At 36.8% G+C, this 12,249-nt stretch overlaps 1 protein-coding gene across 1 annotated transcript in view; it reads right to left on the bottom strand.

The window, feature by feature from the left end:
* Window positions 1–3,530: 3,530 nt before the first annotated feature.
* The window catches only part of Oseg2 (intraflagellar transport protein Oseg2), a 31,247-nt gene continuing 22,528 nt past the window's right edge, over window positions 3,531–12,249 (bottom strand). Inside the window, exons 27-35 of the mRNA XM_068762600.1 lie at window positions 11,482–11,649; window positions 10,702–10,781; window positions 9,908–10,110; window positions 9,069–9,314; window positions 8,465–8,561; window positions 7,085–7,225; window positions 6,412–6,530; window positions 4,718–4,829; window positions 3,531–3,776 (exon numbers count right to left, since the gene is read on the bottom strand). Of these exons, the coding sequence (XP_068618701.1) occupies window positions 3,652–3,776; window positions 4,718–4,829; window positions 6,412–6,530; window positions 7,085–7,225; window positions 8,465–8,561; window positions 9,069–9,314; window positions 9,908–10,110; window positions 10,702–10,781; window positions 11,482–11,649 (1,291 nt within the window). The 3' untranslated portion in view covers window positions 3,531–3,651. The remainder of the gene's footprint in view (window positions 3,777–4,717; window positions 4,830–6,411; window positions 6,531–7,084; window positions 7,226–8,464; window positions 8,562–9,068; window positions 9,315–9,907; window positions 10,111–10,701; window positions 10,782–11,481; window positions 11,650–12,249) is intronic.

Here is a 12,249-nt window from a genome sequence, read left to right as displayed (position 1 = left end):
GTTTGTACTACAAATTTTTATCACTTATATCTATAGTCGTACGATGTAGCGTTATATGTATTATATGGACATTTTAAAAACCCCAACTTCAACACTTTGCCTTATCTTTAAAATATAAATCTAGTAAGTAAGTGCGTCTAGGTACTACTCTTCCAAGGTTGTGCTTTAGTGAATTTTCCCCACATGACTAATCTACAAAAGTCGTTAAGAGCTCTTTTCTTCATGTCTAATACTTATCTTTAATAACTGTAAATACATTTATTTTTCCAAATTTTCTACGCACAACTATTTCGCGATTGCAATTGTCGTTTTATCTTTGAAGACATGTATCTTCCATTAAGAAGTTTCATCTACTAAAAATTCATGTAATCAATGTATTAGAATTTGTCTCGTATTGTCATTAACTCATATAATAGAAGTGAAAGAATATTGATGTAATTTGTGTAACACGTAATACTTATAAGTAAAAATATAGAGTTAAGCAAAGAAGTGGACGACATCTCCCACGCGCCTTATTGTTCCATAGGCCTAATCAGTTTAGGTTAGGCTTATACACTTCTGGCATATAAATTTATATCTTCGTAACAATGAATAGGATTCCATCTTCGATGTTAGATACGGATTGCATATCTAAAATTTAATAGTTTAATGAAAATTTGTGTTCTTCCATTACAGTTGTAGCGAAGTTAGTCTGCTGACAATATATACACACACTACTCTAAAAGTTTGGAAGCAGCGAGGTAAAAACAAATATAACAAAATTTAACGAACTTTAACTACTTATATTGATATAAAATTAAAAATTTTAAAAAAGTAACTTAGACCAAAGAGAAATTAACAAATAGTGAAAAAAACTTAATCTAACTAAATATTCTGTGCTAGTAGGAGAGCAATTTTTCACTTTCCTATAGAGTTCATCCCAAACAGATTCTATTGGAGACAGATCAGGTGACTACGATGGCCATTTCATGATTTTAAAACCTTTTCATCTGTTTTTTTCTTTAAAAAGTTTTAGCACACGTTAAGCGAATGCTTAGGATCATCGTCTTGCTGAAATGTAAATTCAAGATCAATCTAATTTAGGCCACAGGATACGGCGGTGTCCCGAAGAATTTTTAAATAACCTTCTTTGTTTTTTTTTTCAGCTATCCCAACAAGATTTCCGAGTTTATTGTTCCCGAAACATCGCCAAACCTACTACCACCACCTTGTTTCACTTTTGGCACTGTACACGCTACGGAAGCTCTTTCTTCTTTTGATCGGTGTACACACGTCTATTGGATCCGAAAATCTGTAATTTCGATTCATCACTCTATAGAACATTTTCCCATTGATCTGTAATCCTGTTTTTATGCGTTTTTGCTCATTCTAGTCTATTTTTCTTGTGTCAAATTGAAAATTTTGGCTTCTTAGCAGCAACACATCCACAACCAGAAGTCGTCGTTTAACTGTTGTTACTGAGAGGGTGTTTCTCCTGTGCTATAAACTGTTGCGATAATTTGTGACGTTGTTAAGCGTCGATTCCGTTTAGACAGAACTCTAAAGAAGTTATCCTCTTGAGTAGTTGTGGTCTTAGTCAGGCAGGCTGCCTGTCCTTTTTCTGTATATGTTTGTCCTCGTTTCTTGTTTTATTGCAAGAGTGTAATGAACACCTTTGCAAAAAATTCCAAGCTTTGCTGCAATTTGAGGTTCACTGTATCCTTCCTCTCGAAGCGTATAAATAGCACTTCTCTGTTCAAGAGTGATTTACTTGCGTTTTACCATTTTCCGAAGAAAAAATGCGGGAAAAGCCATAGTCAATGATTTTCGAATACAGATAATGTCAATGTCATAACTCGCGCATGCCAATACTCAAGTGCGACTAAACAATACCCAAAAAAGTTAAATATTAAAAATTATCACCGACAGCAACACTTCAAACCACAAAAGAATGCAACCGCAGTCCTAAGTCATAAAACACCTGTTTCGTCAAAATCTAAGAAATAGGTAAAACATGTTTAATGATAGCTGACGATCCCTTTTGTTAATATGAAAATTACAAATTTTTACTGCCTATTGCTCGTATTGTTTCGTTTTGGCCAATAACAGATGTGCTTCCAAACTTTTGGACGGTAGTGTGTGTGCGTATATATGTATATATATATCTATATATGCGTATATATACATATATATATATATATATATGTTATATCTACAAAATAAACTAGAAAATCATATATATACACGCAACGCGCACCTTAGATACAACGCAATATATAATATAGTATATTTACCTTATCATACTTCATCATATTGTACAATCCCTGAGAGAGAATATTATATACCTATACTAAGTCCTTAAGAGTCTACAAATGCCTGCATTCTATATACACATCTCGCAACGCGTACGTATTTTTTTATAGATTTTTTTCTTAAATTACTAAATTATAAATCAATAAAAAGCTGTGAAATCTTTTTCAATATAACAATAAAATTAGGTATTAATATTATAAATATGAAACTACCGTTCCGACATGATTATCGGAACTGATCAAACTATTTTACGCTTATTATCTTGATATGATATTATGTATTACAAATGTATATTCTTACGTGTAAAAGAGAGTTAAAATATATTGACTTATATTAAATTATAATGTGCCTCGATGTCCCCGTACCGGTTGAATACATAGTGCCACAGCATTACACATATCTCAGTAGATGAAACTAAAAGGTGGTTCACATATCCCTCCGACCCGCTCCGCGGCGCTGTAAACCGCTACGTCGACGTGATATGGCATCGGTAAATAAAATTTATAAATGTAATACAAACTTTAGCACTACTAACTGTTTCACGTCTGTTTAGAAACTCTAAAACTTTTTGCGAACGCCGTTTTCGTGATGAATACATCTTATTTCCGTAACCTAATCTTAATCTAAAATATTTATTTACGTCCTCATTTCAATTTATTTACGGCAAGAGGAACGGTATTAACGGTGTTGAACTGGTTACGGTGTGTCTTAATTTATTAATAAATGACTTAACTTAAACTGCATGTAATTTTTATTTTTCGTCTTCAGACATCACGAAAACGGGTAAATCCTTCAAATTGTATAACGTAACAGATATGTGTGTCAAAGTATATGTTATTAAAATAAATGTGATACAAAAGAGTTTATTATAGCAATATAAAAAAATTACCTTATTTTTATTAAACCTTCCCAAAGTAATTTCTTCAATCGCAGTATTATGTCGAAAATCATAAATTGTTTTTTTTTTCTTTTGATAAATGAGAACTGGCATTTAAAGCTTCATCGGATGGCAGTTCGCCAAAGGTACTAAACCTAGATCTTTTTACAGTAACCAAGTCGAGGGTCTCTTACGAAAGCCGAGCCGGGACCGACACATTATTTATTTCAACAGATTGCGATTTGAGAAGGCGAACAATATCTTAAACTATTTAGGCGGTAGTTCATTAAAAACAGTCAGAAAAAGTCCTGTCTCTTTACTTTATTGAAAATAATATTTACACATTAGATACCTATATAAATACGATACGAGATAAAGTACGGCAATGTTTAGAACATTTTTATTTAAAATTGCTGAACTTGAGGGTGTTATATTCACACGCATGTATAATGTGTAACGCGTGCGGTGTGTTGCAAGTGGAATTAAAGTTGCGTGGCGTCGTGGTGTCCGCACCAGGCGGTCACGTGGTGCATGAGCGCCGCCGCCGCGCCCCCGCCGCGCGCCGCCTGCCCGCAGCGCGACCACCACTCGCGATTAGCACATCGACCTGCAACCACCATCCACATCTTAAACTAGATATCCCTTAAATAGTTAAATGTCACCATCATCTATTTACATCACAGTATAACCACGACGGACGGTCATTACGGTGATATATTGGCTAACATGATGATAATGTAACCACGGCGATAATATAACATAAAGAAATTGTTGTATCATCTATCTTTTACTATAGACATTAGTGAAAAATTTTCTCAACAGTTCAAACTAATGATGTATAATAACGAGAATCTTTTTATGTTTTTGTTGTCTTATTCTATATTAAAATAGTTCAAATAGGTTAACTCACACCATCTATTGATGTGGACATGTTGATATGTTGACTGTTAAATAAAATGTATATTATTTATATATTTAGCAATAACTGTATAGCGCTTTATAACTGCACTAAATGTTTAGCCAAATTAACAGCAATAATTTAACGTATGACAAAGAGCTTGAAAATAACACGGCGTCTGCTTTGTGCTTGTTAAAGATAGGTTAACGTGACAAGAAAACATTCGTAACCAAAGCTTTATGCATCACAACATAACTGAACGTAATTACGTTCATTCCGAGCAATAATATTATGTTATACTTAAAATAACACAGTCTATAACGTTCTGAACTTGATCATAGCGTGCTAGAGCTCCCAATCTTTAAAATTATAGAGAAACATAGGATGATGTCCAATTTAGGTATTCTATCCTCGATGCGATTGATTGGTAGGCCTCCACGCTAGGTCCTCAGGGTGCAAGCGGTTTAAGGTGCAAGTGATTTACGCGCTATGTGGTCTGTCCAATTTCACTTCAACTTGCCAATCCGCTGGACTATGTCGGTTACTTTTCATCTTAAGACCTCTTTTCTTTCATTCTGAAATCCTAAGCATCCCGACAGCTTAACAATGAGTACGCGACTAGGTGATAGAACAACAATAGTATTACATACCGTTGGAGAAGGTAACCAGCCGCGAGCCGAGCGGGTGCCCAGTGATTACACAGCACGGCTCGTCTGCGGCCACGCTCGCCGCGTACATGCCACGCCCGTCCAACGGCAGCGTCTTGCACGTGAAAAATACCTTTAACCTTTATATTAACATTTACATTTACAGTACCTTTACATTACGTAGTCAAGCACTTTCCCGCCAAATCGCTGCGTATCTAACTTAATACTTGGCATTAGCAACAAAAAACACACCCTTGAGCATCATCGTCGATTTGCCATCTTATCGGTTTTTTATAGAAATACTTTGGAGAGTGCTCGAAGATTAATTTCGAACTACTTTAGCCATCTTCATTCCTTTATCGGACTACTAGACGCATACAAAAGTTTCATCCAACGTCGTTGACATACACAAAAGTCAAACTAAACAATTTAACAGCTCGTTTTTGATGAGAGTCGCCAAGATTTGGAACGACCTGTCTGGGTCTATTTTTCCTGATGAGTTAAACTCTGGAGCCTTTAAGAGTAGAGTGAAAAGGTTTCTTTTTGGTTTGACGTGTACCACCTTCGTCTTCATCTACACTTTCCATCAGGTGAGATGGAAGACAAACGCCTATTCGAAATCGAAACGAATATCTCAAATTGTGTAGACGACGTGCAATCGATTACTTAAGCCAAAACAATCCTTACCACTTAACTCATCACATACTTTTTGTTCACCGTTTATGACAATGCACTTTTTACCCGTTGAACTGTTAAACAGTGATAAAGTACGTTAAACTTCCAACTTTGATGTTTCTAATTTAAATTTTGTATATTGTAAAACTTAACAGTAACATAATCATAACTAATCAATCAAACGCTTAAAATACGGATCAAGATACGGATCCGAAACGTGGCCGCTTTCGATGAGCTTTATAAAAAAAAAAACTCATTCAGCTAGCATTGGAGAGCAGCAGAGCTCCGAGTAGAGCTCTCTCCGTGCAGTTCCGTGAAATACTTTGCACTGAAGTAGCTCGAAGTGTTACTTGTCTGAAGTGGCAGTGGGTGGAGCAAATCGCTCGTGCAACCGATGGTTGTTGAGGCCTAAAGGTTCTCGAGTGGCAACCATGAGCCGTTAGACGCGGCGTAGGTAAACCCTTATTAGGTCGATTGATGACATACATTATCACTATACACAAGTTTTTATCTTTTCTTATCTATTTTGGCACCTTTTGGCATTGTTGAAAATCCATAATGGGCGACAAATAATGCAAATATAACGTCACTCTCCTGACCGTGGAAGATCGTGGAAGAATAAATAAATCGCATCTTCTTCAAATTTGCTGCTGACCATAGAACGCATTTATTCTTATGGATGCAGATGCAGTAAGTGGAAGCGGAGTGGAGCAGTATTAAAAATTCATTCACCGTATTTTTCAAACAAACCTCTAAGTTAAGTTCGCGAAAAATCGCCAGATGCTAGGCAGCGCAAAATCGCTCATCGCGGTAATCTTTGGGGGAGACAAGATAAATTAAATTACGTAGCATTGTTATGGGCTAGGCATATCACATAAGATAAACGGCGTGCAACTAGTCACTAATATTATTAAGATGTAAATATAAACAAAGTATTAAATCAACAGCTCACTATGATTTCATTAAAAGCTAAAATATTATCTTCGAAAATTCTTTTTACAACATATATTTAAATAAGCTACCTGGTCAACGGTCTGGTCCATGGACACTGAGAGCACCCACTCACGGAGTTCCTCGAGCGGCGCGCCCTGAATGCACGAACTTTCAAAAAGTAAAGGGTTCCGTGGCCAGTCTGTGCACTCTGCAACAGATATTAGGTTAGTTTTAAAATTTTTATCAGAATTCGACAAAAATGTTGTAAGACCATTCATCGTGTATGTTGTTCGTGTTTAATTGATTTTCAGACATGTTGACCTGTAGTGACCTCCTTGAACTAAATATTTTGACCTATTCGGTGCGATGTCGTCTAAACAGATCTAAATTGTAAACAAAAATACTTTTAAGTTAAAAATAACGTTTGCTATAATTGCAGTAAGATTTAACAATTCATTCCATCTTTATACTTAATTTGGGCCATTGAAACTCTTGTAGGCTTCCTTTTATCGTTGTTTTAAAAATTCGTAAATGCATAAAATATCTTAAGCATAAAGTGATCTAATAACCGGAGCAAAGTTTATTGAAGCTGAAAGTAGACATGCCTGTGTAAGATTGTACACCGCGTACTGGACAAGTAGAGTTTAAAGTAAGTTTAGACGCTTGTTGTGCTTACAAAACTAAAATAACGGATATCGGGCTGAATTATAAGAATGCAAATGTCAAGATTTGTGACATTGTGATTGAATAAAAACAATATACCAAAATCAGTGTAATCAAGAAGTTGAAGAGCGTCATCGTCAGCGGCCTCGGCCAGGTCGAGGCAGTGGTTGAGAAACACGAAGGCTTCGCGCGCGCCACTGGCACCCTCGCTGCGCATGCACAAGCCGCACTGGAGAAAAGCTGCGCAAGTTGACACATCATAAATTCATTCAAATTCAAAAATTCTTTATTCACACATCTCTTATAACGACACGATTAGTCTACCGACTGTTCGGATAGCAAATAACTCAGACCTGAGAACAGACAAAAGAACTCGGCAGCACTATTTTCTTCTCCTTCTCTGTCGTCTCTTCATTTCTGAACTTTCGTCTTGTAACAAACTTGAAGTAATTGATCAAATATATGTTCTCAAAAGAACATGAAATTAAATAAATTGTACGCATTGAAAAAACGTGGAGGTGAATATGTAATTTCTACAATCCCAGCATATAAACGTTCTTAGACAGTTATTTTTTAAATCTAGCAATGGGAGCTTTCCACACAATATCTGGAATCTTATTGTAGTAGTATATATTTTCTATAGAAACATTCACTAACTCGATTAAGTAAAAAAAATGGTTTTGCTACTAGTATATACATGGTGTGCGGTATGGTATACACAGAAACATATTTTAATACACACCAAAAAAGTCGGTACTATTTAAGTGAACATACAATATAATATCAAACACGTATTGTGCAAAAGGCAATATTTTTGTTCTCGATGAATTGATTTTGAACTTATTCTTTATTATGTTACTTTTTTGCCAGCGCTTTAACACGAAATCATCTGTTGAGCAGAAGCAGAGTAAGAAATTCTAGAGGGATGCTTTTATAAACCTTAAACAGCAACAAAACAGGTAATTTAAAGCTGTTTACATTTAATAGGTATCGTAACCAAGTAAACTACTTATAAAAATCTTTCTTGTTAGACTTTTCTTCTGTATTTGTTATAAAATCTTCTATTTTGTAGTCTTTCTACAAGACAATTTACACCTTACACTTAAGATAAATATTCTGTTGCAATTCATCAAATATTTTTATTATTTTCTCTAAAAATTAATTACTAAACAGAGTTAATTTCTTATATCAACGTTAGTTGGTCACAGATCTTAGAAAACAAGCACAACACCTAGCTTAAAACTAAGTACTAAGTACTGTACTATAATTAGATGAATTGAGGAAAAAGGCACAGTAATGGTGTTTAATTTTTTAAATAGTTCTAGACAAATACGTGGTTTAAGATGATTGTAGCGCAACTGCTTTTAATTCCGCCATGTTGTAAAATGTGAATAAACGATTTATTACTCTTATCATTAAACTGTACGCAATGCTCAATTAGTATCTATTTCAATGAGTAAATATTAATATATATCTTACCAACGTCGGCGACAATAATGTCAGTGTAACGCGGCATAGCTCGAGCCACTTTAGACGAGATTTGGGGAACATGCAGCCCCATTAATAGTGCTATTGCCTGAAAACATCATGAGTATCATTATTATCGGTTTAAAACAAATTACTTTAAAGCTGCGACAAACTGATACGTAATACCTTTATCAACTGCTGTTATGGTAATCGTTGTATGTCTGTTGATAAATAAGAATGACTTGCCAAGTATGTTACTAATATCAAAACTCGAAGACTTCTGGACCAATTAAGGCTTTTTTTAATATTTTCGAGGAGGCGCGTGGAAGGTTATGGAGAAAATTAAAAAATACTTTAAACTAATGTAGTTTTAAAATTGTGATAAAATGTTAAAAATACACATTTTATTCGAAAGCTCTGTGAGACAGTTCAATAATATCATTATCATTTTAGGTGCAGGACGTCTACAGCTGCAGTGCCGGTTGGAAGCGGACCTCATCAAGTGTATTCTGTCAGGCTCAACAAGATTGTCAGTGCATCTTGTGGGTGAACGTCCTATACACTGTTTGTTACCGGTTATCACTCTAAAATCTTATCTCAGATAAACTGATCTCACCTGTAACGACCTATCGTCAGCACCGGCAGCCAACATGACAGCCCCGGCATCTTTCAGCGCTTGAAGCGCTTTAGGTGCAGCGGATACGCGGACGAGGAGCTCGCTGCACACTGCTTTTGCCAACGCTGCATCGCTACCTTGTATATTAACGTCCCCATCGTTTACTAGGTACTGACGGAGAGTTTCCAGTGCTTGCGACAGGGCTTCGGGGACCTCATCACTTTCAATGTCAACGCCTTCCGTGCGCTGAAATTTTATTCATCTCCTTGATAAATAGTAGAACTTATTAGAGTAATAAATATTTCCGTATAACAAACATTAAAATTTTATGAAGAACGAAACCTTAAAATCTAATTGCTCCATTGATAAGATCGACAAAAAATCCTATGAAATTTGGATTTATTTCCGAATGGAACAAAAAAAAATTATAACGCATCAGACGTGGTTTTAAAAGCAAATAAAACATAAAACGTATTTACATATACATTGTGAAAAATTAATATAAAAATAGAGAGGAGATTGCCAAGAGGCTTTGCTTTGACCCGCAATTCCGAAAGAAAGAAAAAGAAGAAAGAAATTTGTCGTCCAGGGTAGATTAAATGACTCAATATTCAAACGCCGCCGTTTTTGCGATGGATGAACCAAGTAAGAGCTATTAAAGATTATGACCGTACAACAACCCTCATGATGATCACAACTGTTCTACCAAGACCACAAAATTAAGAAGAATCTGTTAAAATACAACATTTTTCTTCAGCACTTTTCTATAGCGTCACTATTCTCTATATTACTTTCCTTTTTGTGCCATAATATGTGTACTATAGTGATGCTGTACAGACCGAATGCGTGTTGAAGAGATGCGCAGCGTGACGTAGGGCGTAGTGCGGCGCTCGTCGGCCCGCATGTGCCAGGCAGCGTGCCCATTGCCCAGCACGCGCCAACCTCTCCAGCGCCTCACCTTCCGAGCCCACCTCCGCCTCTTTCCCTCGCAAAACTGTACTAGCACCAATTTCTTCCTCCTGTTCAACCGACGTGCCCGTTTCTGCAAATTACAAAATATTCGGTTTATTCACTTTCATTCGGTCATGAATTCTCTCTCTCTATTACTCTGATTCTCAATGATAATGAATTAAACTAAACCCAGAAATTTAACATTAATAATATTTACTTTTATGAATATATTTGTGAAAGTAAATTTAGATCTTCTTGGCTGGACTAAGCCAACCCCTAGCCTCATATTAACCATTCGATAAAGTACCTCCTTCTCACTTCGTATACCTTACTACTGAGGATCGTGACCTTTTTGGAAAGTTTTCGGAGTACTACATTACGCCATCTGTACTGGCGTTCGGCATGGTAGTTCAGACCTGATCGAACCAGCGCATGGCGCTACAGTCTTATGGTCGCCATTCCACCTTTGATCAAAAGCTTTTTTGATCAAAAGTTGTCACCATTTTTCACACTAAATCTTTCACACTAAGATTTGTAAGTAATAAGACTAGTCGACACTCATTGTTCCATCAATAACAATGTACCGGTTTTACGAGCAATTCACGGATATTCGCCTCTAGCCGCATATCTCAAATGCAGCGACACGATAAAGTTATATTAATAATCTTAATATTTGTTTTACCTGGAGCCGTGTCTTCATCCACTTCAGTAAGAGCAACACGAAGCTGTTCTCCGACTTCGTTTTGACCGATAGCATTAAACCTGCAAGAAGAGTGCAACGTTAATTTTGCCTCTGGTTTTTTTTAAAAAGTAACTAGATTTACCAATAACAAAGTATAAAAAGTAATCACCAACATTACGTAATTCAGTTTCCTAGTTTACCACTTTTAAATGACACTTTTTAATGACTTTCACATGACAATTATTTCATACAGTACGTAAAAAGAGATAGATCAGTTACACTTAGTTGCTCAGCAGTACAGCCTCTTTTTGTCTCTTGTGGATCCTGTCTTTTACAGGGACAACGAAAAGGTTATGCAGAACTATAACCAGGTAAAACCTCGAGAACTTCTTTGACGCCGTTTGTTCAAACTACGGAAACCTTTTCGCATACTACCACGTTAGCCTAGTGCCTAGACCTTTCACTACCCGCCATCATACAGACGCGAGAATAATTACATTGCGAACCACCGCGGAGCCAAGACATCTATATGCGCAGTAGATCATTTCGAGTCCGCTGCTCAAACCTTGCTAGGGGTATTGTTGGAAAATGTGGTAACACCTCCTCCACCGTTCATAGCTCCGGCTACGTATGAGCATTTCTGATGTGAAAAGAGACAGGATATAACAATGATATCCATAAACCCGCATTGGTCCTACATAGTTGATAATCACTGGAATCAATCTAACAGTAATTTTTTTTCACAGCAGTAAGAACATTACAGAATTACATAATTATTACCTTTCGGCCAACATATCAGCGGCAGCGCGACGTTGCGTCCCTTCTAGATGATCACGAGCCAACCGAGCAGCGCGCAAAGCTGCCCGCTCGGCCAAACGTGCAGCACCACCAGCCGCGCCCGCCGCACTGGCGCCTAAGAGAAGCTGTATAGCCTCCCACCACTCGCCCCTAACATTTATAAACGTACTCATGAAGGAATTGCTAAGCGGGTATAATCGATGATTGCCCGAGCAGAGGTACCTACCCTCACGGGGACCTTGAACCTACTCACTCCTTGGAGCTTCCGGCGAAACGATTTAAAAGCTCAGCGGCCTCTTAACCCTGTGACACTGCAATATATAGTGAGTCTAGTAGAGACGAGACGAGTAGGGGGCAACCCCTTTTTAGAGTCTAGAGAGACTCTAAAAAGGGATCGCCCCCTGTGCCTTCCCGATACCATGGAATCAGCAAAAGCTACTTGGGCAGCAATGCCCGATAAAAAAATAAACAATGCTTGTTATATCTTTCTCCAGGCTTCATAAAATTAGCAACTCTTTCGGCTTCCGCTTGGGCTATATCAGTTACTTTCATCTATTTAAGGATTTTAAGTGACACAGAGAGATTATTTGTAGATAAATGTTTATGGAGAATAATCACACCTTTTTGCGAATAAATCATGAACTAATAAATGAAGAATAAAAAAATGTGTACGGTGTTATAATACACACGTGTATTGCCTCTAAATTCTCTTTTAGCAAATTTAAGAAGTATGAACTTCTGTGAAACTAA

Source organism: Battus philenor, unplaced genomic scaffold (assembly GCF_028537555.1).
Source record: "Battus philenor isolate CCGP_79_NKW_IND1 unplaced genomic scaffold, ilBatPhil1.0.hap1 SCAF_16, whole genome shotgun sequence".
Classification (NCBI taxonomy): Eukaryota; Metazoa; Arthropoda; class Insecta; order Lepidoptera; family Papilionidae; genus Battus; species Battus philenor.
Note: the sequence above shows the minus strand (reverse complement) of the source record. Positions and strands in the feature narration are given on the sequence as shown.